At 44.7% G+C, this 7,500-nt stretch overlaps 2 protein-coding genes across 2 annotated transcripts in view; one reads left to right on the top strand and one right to left on the bottom strand.

Annotated features, from left to right (window-relative positions):
- Positions 1–3,278, top strand: part of fgf18a (fibroblast growth factor 18a) — a 5,307-nt gene extending 2,029 nt beyond the window's left edge. The window contains exons 3-4 of the mRNA XM_076292954.1: positions 356–462; positions 2,734–3,278. Coding sequence (XP_076149069.1) covers positions 356–462; positions 2,734–3,000 — 374 coding nt within the window. The 3' untranslated portion in view covers positions 3,001–3,278. The remainder of the gene's footprint in view (positions 1–355; positions 463–2,733) is intronic.
- Positions 3,279–7,434: 4,156 nt separating this feature from the next.
- Positions 7,435–7,500, bottom strand: part of fbxw11a (F-box and WD repeat domain containing 11a) — a 15,566-nt gene continuing 15,500 nt past the window's right edge. Inside the window, exon 13 of the mRNA XM_076292195.1 lies at positions 7,435–7,500. This exon is cut by the window's right edge and continues 256 nt beyond it. The gene's annotated coding sequence lies outside the window, so the exon portion shown is untranslated.

Consider the following 7,500-nt stretch of genomic DNA (forward strand, 5'->3'; position numbering starts at 1 on the left):
AGAGGGGATAAGGGAGGACAACATCTAATCCTAGGTGGAAAGAGGAGAAAAAGAGAGAGAAAACACAATTTCCTTGTTTCGATCGGCTAGCCTATGCTGTGCGTATAGACCTGTCAGCAGAAATGGATCGACATGGGCACAGAGGATAGTTATCTCTTCTGTGTAATTGTGTCAAACAAAGACTTTAGTGGCAGAGGCCACACTGATCAATTGTCTTACACAATCCTCAGTCCGTCTGCGTGTCTATCTAAAGATATTATTCACCTTGATTTGAATAGGCCTTTAAGGATGCGTTCTGCTGCCTTTGTTTGTACATTTTAATAACTCTGCATTTGTCTGCCTGTCCCTTCACAAGCCCAGCTCGTAGTGGAGGCGGACACCTTTGGCAGCCAGGTGCGAATCCGGGGGAAAGAGACCAACTACTACCTGTGCATGAACCGCAGGGGCAAGCTTGTGGGCAAGGTGAGTCCTTTGGCCATTACGCCATCTGTTAAAGTCAATTGCAGCTAATGGGTTAAATTGATGAGTAAGAGAAGTATGTGACATTTTTGATAGCAATATTAAAGGACAATTCCGGTGCAAAATGAACCTAGGGGTTGATAACACATGTGTACCGAGTTCGACCGTTCGCTGGGATTTGTTTTCATGCTAGTCGAATGTGACCAGTTTTACTGCAAACCGCTTTATTAGCGTTTAACGCTAGCCTTCGGGGCAGACGTACAGTAGGCATAAAAACAAATCGCTATTTCTATACCACTAACAAGGCTCAAAATAGCACCACACTTACACAGTAGCATAATGAGGGTCTCTACATGTAAACCGAAGCATTAAGAACTTTGTAAGTGTACAGGGAGTTTATTAAAAAGAAACACATTACCGTTCACGTCTGGTTCACATATACAGGCAGGCGATGTGAACTAAAATCAAACGTAATTTGCTCAATATAGGCCTATCAGAAATAATAGCTCCGATGTAACATAACTTGTCTAGTGTAGGCTACTTACATAGTGGATAACTGTCCATCTGGTCCCTCTGGTATGGATCGCCGCCTCCAATTTCTTTTCGGGACATGGGAAAAAGTTTCAACTACAGCCCTGTTTATCAATGAGGGGAAATCTTCAGACTCTACAAAACACTGCGTCTCTTGGGTGTCGCGACGCAACAGGTCCCACTCCATGCAACACAGGCACTCCTCTTCGGTGGCCTAGCTTCACAATGTCCGCAGGTACACTGTGTTGCTGCATTGGCTACAAGCTCTCTCTCTCGTAGCCCTTTCACGGAGCTCTCGCAGTCAGTATATTTCGGCTTGAAAAGATAAGGACGTCCATCAAACCGAAAGGGTTCATCCTCGATGTCTTCAAATTCGTTCAACCTGCCATGTGTCCTGTTGCGTTCAGTGCTTCTCTTATGCACTACTTTTCTTTCGGCAACAACGTTTCACGCGAGATTCACTTCACATCCCAGCGCCTGCCTGTAAGTGAATCAGATGTGAACGGTAATGTGTTTCTTTTTAATAAACTGCCTGTACACTTACACAGTTCTCAATGCTTCGGTTTACATGTAGAGACCCTCATTATGCTACTGTGTAAGTACGGTGCTATTTTGAGCCTTGTTAGTGGTATAGAAATAACGATTTCTTTTTACTGTACGTCTGCCCCGAAGGCTAGCGTTAAACGCTAATAAGCGGTTTGCAATAAAACTGGTCACATTCGACTAGCATGAAAATAAATCCCAGCGAACAGTCAAACTCGGTACACATGTGTTATTAACCCCTGTTCATTTTGCGCCGGAATTGTCCTTTAACACACTGAATTAACAATCACCGACCAACCACTCCGACCAGTGTAAACACCAAATGATTAGCATACAGGTATGCCAGCTCAGTCTTTAGGAAAGCTACCTGAATCTTACAGTAAATACAATTGGACGACGCTGAAACTTTAGCTGTAGATTTGCTTTTCTCTCATGGTATCTCATGATGGCTATCAACTAAGATAATAAAGCCTGTTCTGCTGTAAACAAGAATAAATGTTATGTAAGTTTTGCGCCTGTCTGTTTGTTGCCATATGAGAACAATGCAAGCAAGTACAAGAAAATTCAAGTCAAGAGCTATGGCATGGCTTCAACCCTATATCATGCTCCTCCGCAACCAAACAAAGCCATTCATGTTTGAAAGATTAGTCATTTTGGAGAAACTCCATTGCTGGCATAAAATACAGTATATGGTTGGCCAGATGAGGTAGAAACATGGAGGTAAAAAAGCTTCTGTTTATTGTTTTATTTTTTCAATTTAACATGGAAGTAAAAATAGGATGTTATTTTATTAAAACAAATGAGTTACTGAGCTCGTTCTTACCATAAAACAATTCACAAGGCGACTGTGAGCAATTTTGAGACCAAATCATGTAATGACATTCTGCAAGAAAGCGATTTCTCCCCTAGAGATTTACCAGGAGTTTCTCCAAATTGGACCATTTATTTCTATAAACGGAAAGGCTTTCCTTTTGTTGAAAACAAGAGAAAAGTAAAGAAGTTAATGACACATGGATGGAAATTCCCCTTCAAATCTTTGTTCCTAAACAAAGATAGGCATCCTCATTTCTTTAGTAGAAAACTGTCTGTGTAAAACACTCCTGTTTTCTTGTGTGTGTGTGTGTGTGTGTGTCTGTCACTGTGTGTCTTGTTTCTGTCCATCCATCTTTTTTTTTGTGTGTATCTGGGTTCTCCTAGAAGGCCAGTAACCGCAGCTCAGACTGCGTCTTTGTGGAGAAGGTCCTGGAGAACAACTACACGGCACTGATGTCGGCCAAATACAGCGGCTGGTACGTGGGCTTCACCAAGAGGGGGCGCCCTCGGCGCGGCCCGCACACGCTACCCAACCAGCAGGATGTGCACTTCATGAAGCGCTTCCCACCGGGGGAGCAGCCCGACGTGACGCCCTTCCGCTTCACCACGGTCAGCAAGCGGAGCAAACGAGTTCGAGCCGCTCGTCCGCGCTAGCCTTTACTAACGCTCTCTCTCCCCATCTCCTGTAAAAGGCCACTAAATGTCCTGTTTTTTGGGACCAAGCTAATGTTACCCCGGGACTTGCTAACCAGACTGACAGTCCCTCTCCTTTGCAGCCTTGTAAAATGACTGGATTGTTTAAGGAAGACATGCTAACGCGGCCAAAGCTAAGTTTATGCCAACTAGCCTAGCATGGGTTAATCCTGTTTAATGCTAAACTGTGCTAAAATAAAAGAGGACATGTCTGACTCTGACAAAGGACTGACTTTGACTAGCAGCTGTCTGACTGCAGGACTGCCAGACATCATCTCATCAATCCTTCCAGTAAGGTCGGCACTGACACACCTGCCCTTTCCTTCGGTCTGGTCTTGGGTATTGAACCAGACAGACCACACAACGACAGGCTCCCGACACATATGGAGAAGCCTAGAGACTAGCCGACAGATGGTGACCCAGAACTGGCGGGTGGAGTTGGGCCACCGCCGACCATCCTGTCCTGTGTTTGGAACCAGGTTTCTCCAAGGAACTATCGCAGAGCAGACCAGCTTTTGGGCTGGACTCTTGACCGGATCAGAATAGGTAAACTCAGATCATTCCCAGGCCCCTGGGAGACATTGTCCAGGATCTTCAGGACAAGGCAACCAAAATAAAGGACTGCATCCCAACTTGGGGAGTAGATAGATTCCCCTGTTACAGGACCCAGACATCCAAATATATAATGTTAATGTGTGTGTGTGTGTGTGTGTGTGTCTGACTAATGGAAGAGGAACCCAAAGGGAAGGACCGGTAATTGATTGGTGGCAGATGTTTTGACTTGCGGACTTTGTCTTGTTCCATTCCCCTCTGTGCTTTGAGAAGTGAACTCATATGTGATGCTCATGTGTAAGTGAGCGAATTGAGTGAACGAGTGCCCATGAGGAAGTGCACCAAAGACCCTATTTGGACGCTACCACAGGGAGACTTTGAGGACGACTATTGGTGATCACTTCGCCACTCTCCTTTGAAGGACAGAACCCTACAAGAACTGGAATGTACAAATTAATGAAAAAAAAAATAAGCACCCAGATATCAGCTGCACCAAAAAAAAAATATCCAATGACCAAAGACAACTGGAGACCAATGATGGACAAGATAGCCACACCCCCTTTTGAACCCTGCTACCAATAGAAAGCACACAAACACAGGGCAAAGGGGGTGGAGGCATATTCTCTTTGCATTTGCATTGCTATAGAAATGACACAGGGAACGATATTCCCAGTTTTGAGACAGTATGACATGCTGCTACGAGGACATTATGGATTAACCAAAGTCTCATACACAAATATTAAAGGGAACCCATTAAAAACTATATAAAGATTCTATATATATATAAAGAGTAAAGGCTAAATAAGCAATATTATTATGATTGCTACTATAATTGTTGTTATTATTATGAAATTATTTCACTTATTTATTTCATCTCAGTGTATGGCAGCCTTTCTACAAGCCAGTAAATCTTCCAGAAAAACTGTGCATCAGAAAATGTTGCTCCTTTTTCCCCTTTCCTCCTTCACCTTCTCCACAGACATCCCTACGCTTTCTACCACAGAAAACAAATCCAGTCTCTCATGGTTCAAAGGCATTAGTTCACCCACCAGGTTTTTGCATGTTACTGAATAAGTCTTTGTTACCAAACGGGTAGACGAGAAATCCCCCCAATCCATTTTTGTCTTCGGTCTCAGACACTTGTCTCACAAAGAAGAGTGCCATGGCACGCTAGTTAATTGCCCCTCCCCTCATGTGGTGGTAACTGTAGATCTGTCACTTGAGGATGAGCCAATACGATCTGCAGGCACAAACAGCTGACTCAGTGGGAAAAAGCCGGAGGATTTCTCGATTCCGAGGCAGGGATCCGGAGCGAGGGGGTTCTGGAACGGCGCTGGCGGAACGGTGGAAAGATTCGGGAGCCAAACCCAGGGTGGAAGGTGTATGGTAATGGTGTGGAGGAAGGAATTTGAAAAATGTGCGTGAGAACCGAGTAGTGACCTGAGACTTGCAGGAATTATGGGAAAAATCCCACAGACCCACAGGAAGCACACACACCCAGCAGACACATGCACTCAGACACAGACACACACACGTCTGCCTAAGAGCAGGCACACACACACACTAGGAACAAACAGACAGACACGAATATCCCAACAGATAAAAGCTTCTGATTGGATATGTATATGTACCACCCTGTATATACAAACAATAACTGATGTAGTCCATGCTGTCTTGTTTCTGCAGTCTCCTCACCAAAAACTATTTTGGCCCTGCTGCTGATATGCACTGAAAAACAGCTGAATACAAAACTGGGCCCTAGCGTGCAGAAGTCCAGTGAGGAATTCCAGTGCTGTCTCAGGGTGACACAAAACTGCACTAGCACCGCACAGCACAGCCTGCAAATCTTAAAATGCGTCGACAGTGCCAAGACCACAACCGGTGCCAGTCAACCATAGGCCACTCATTCACAAAAGAAGTCGAGAGCAACCAGGCTATCTCCCACGTTCAGGTCTTTATTTCAGTCATTATGGGAATCGATACAGACATCTCGAAAACATATGGCTTTGGACGCTAATATCTTCAAAATGCTAGATGCCCTTGAGAGTAAACAGTCCAGCTCTGCTCAGGCATGCAAGGCCTTGGTTTGACTCAAATGCTCTAGACATGCCTAATATATTTAAAAACTGAGGTTCTAGCACCATCTGGTGGACAAAAGACAAGCACAGCAGAGAGCAAGGTTTGGCCATACAGACACTTACATTGTATACTGTTCATGTTCTTTTGACAGGACTTTTAGCTGTAAAAGGTAGGCTAGGTGTGCTATCTGTTGAAGCGTTTTGGAACAGGGTAATTAAGACGGACCAGCTGTTGTGAAAAGGCCGTGGAGGTGGCGGCTGGTCATGTTTGAGCAGTTGTGCTGGTTCATTCATTTAACACCACACTGAGCCCCATCGCATACAAATACACAAACCGATGATTTCACTCAGCTTAACAAATAAGTCTACATTCGCATATTTCTTCCGGTCAATAATCAACAACCCCAATGGAGAAAAAAAAAAAAAACACAAGACAGCGTACAGACTAATGTCACAGAGAGACACACATAAGTCATCTCAGGCATAGCACACACAGGCGCACACACACACACACACACACACACACACAGATTATATGACAACACTCTTCCACAGTAAAGTGTTTTATTCACAATAATTTTTTTTCCATCTTTTAAAAAATCATTTTAATATACAACACAGTTTTTGACAAGACAGTTCTGTTTACAGCTAAACTCAGTTTCAAGACACAGGACTCTTAGAACAAAAGAAAAAAAGCAGGCAAGTACAGGCAAACAGAAAGAGAGAGAGAGAGAGAGAGAGGAGAGGGAAAGAGAGGAGAGAGAGAGAGAGAGAAAGAAAGAATGAGGAAACAATTGACACTGAATGAAAAGAGAATTACAATGTCTAGCACAATCTCACCAAGAAAGAAATGACTTGTCCAATTTAAAAAGGGTGGAATATGAGGGAAAACAATATGAAAGTAATAGGCAGTTACAAAAGAAGAGAAGAAATCAAAGAGGCTTGGCAGGAAACTGCTTCTCCCTTTGGCCTCACATGCACAGCAATCTCCTTGATGAAAAAAAAAAAAAAAAAAAACACAAACTTACACACACAGACAAACAAACAAAGTCACGAGACATGGTGAGGGGCACACACCCCCCACCTGAAGTCGGCCACTGCAGTTCATTGCTGCAGGCTTGTCCATGGACAAGTCCCGCTAGCAGTCCGTATGTCCCTCGCCCTGGAGAGAAGGCTGCCGCAGGGAGTGTCGGCTTTCCCCGGCCCCAAACGCACAGAGAGATAGGGAGCGAGGGGGGTGGGGGGGTGGGGGGGGCGGGGCGCCAACGGAGAAAGACTCAGTTTCCTCCATTTCCCTACTTCCTCACCCGCTCCTCACAAACAGTCATCCCATTTGTGAATCCGTCCATCAAATCACTCAACCAAACCAACCAACCAACCAATCGGGTCCTCATTTCCTGAGGCTTGCACAGAGTCTCTTTCTCTGATGTGCGGTTGTGTCGCGTGTCCATCTGTGAGCGTGCAACAGTCCTGTCCATGAAAAAAAAAAGACAAAACGAGGAAGAAGAAAAAAAAAAAAGGGATGGGGAGCGCAGTGGAATAGAGTGTGAGAGAACGCAAAGGACAAACGCCTCTACAATATGGCTCGTGCCCTGTTAAGTGATAAGTAGTGGGAGAACTTGGAACTCGGATGCTGTTTAAGTTAATGCTAAGCTTATTATCTTATCTACAGTGGCACCTCTACGTTTAGGACCCAACAGGCTGGACTTAGAATAAGAACCCCTTCCCGAGAACTTGGGAAGGCTAGTGGTTTAGGGGGGGGGGGGGGGGGGGCGTGTGTGTGGGGGGGGTAAGAGTGCAAGTATGTGCTTTTCAGGACTTTTGTTTAAAT

This window comes from Alosa pseudoharengus, unplaced genomic scaffold, assembly GCF_046254945.1.
Source record: "Alosa pseudoharengus isolate Yale_2024_CS ecotype anadromous, Long Island Sound unplaced genomic scaffold, YU_APseudo_1.1 YU_APseudo_1.1_scf_19, whole genome shotgun sequence".
NCBI classification, from domain to species: Eukaryota; Metazoa; Chordata; class Actinopteri; order Clupeiformes; family Clupeidae; genus Alosa; species Alosa pseudoharengus.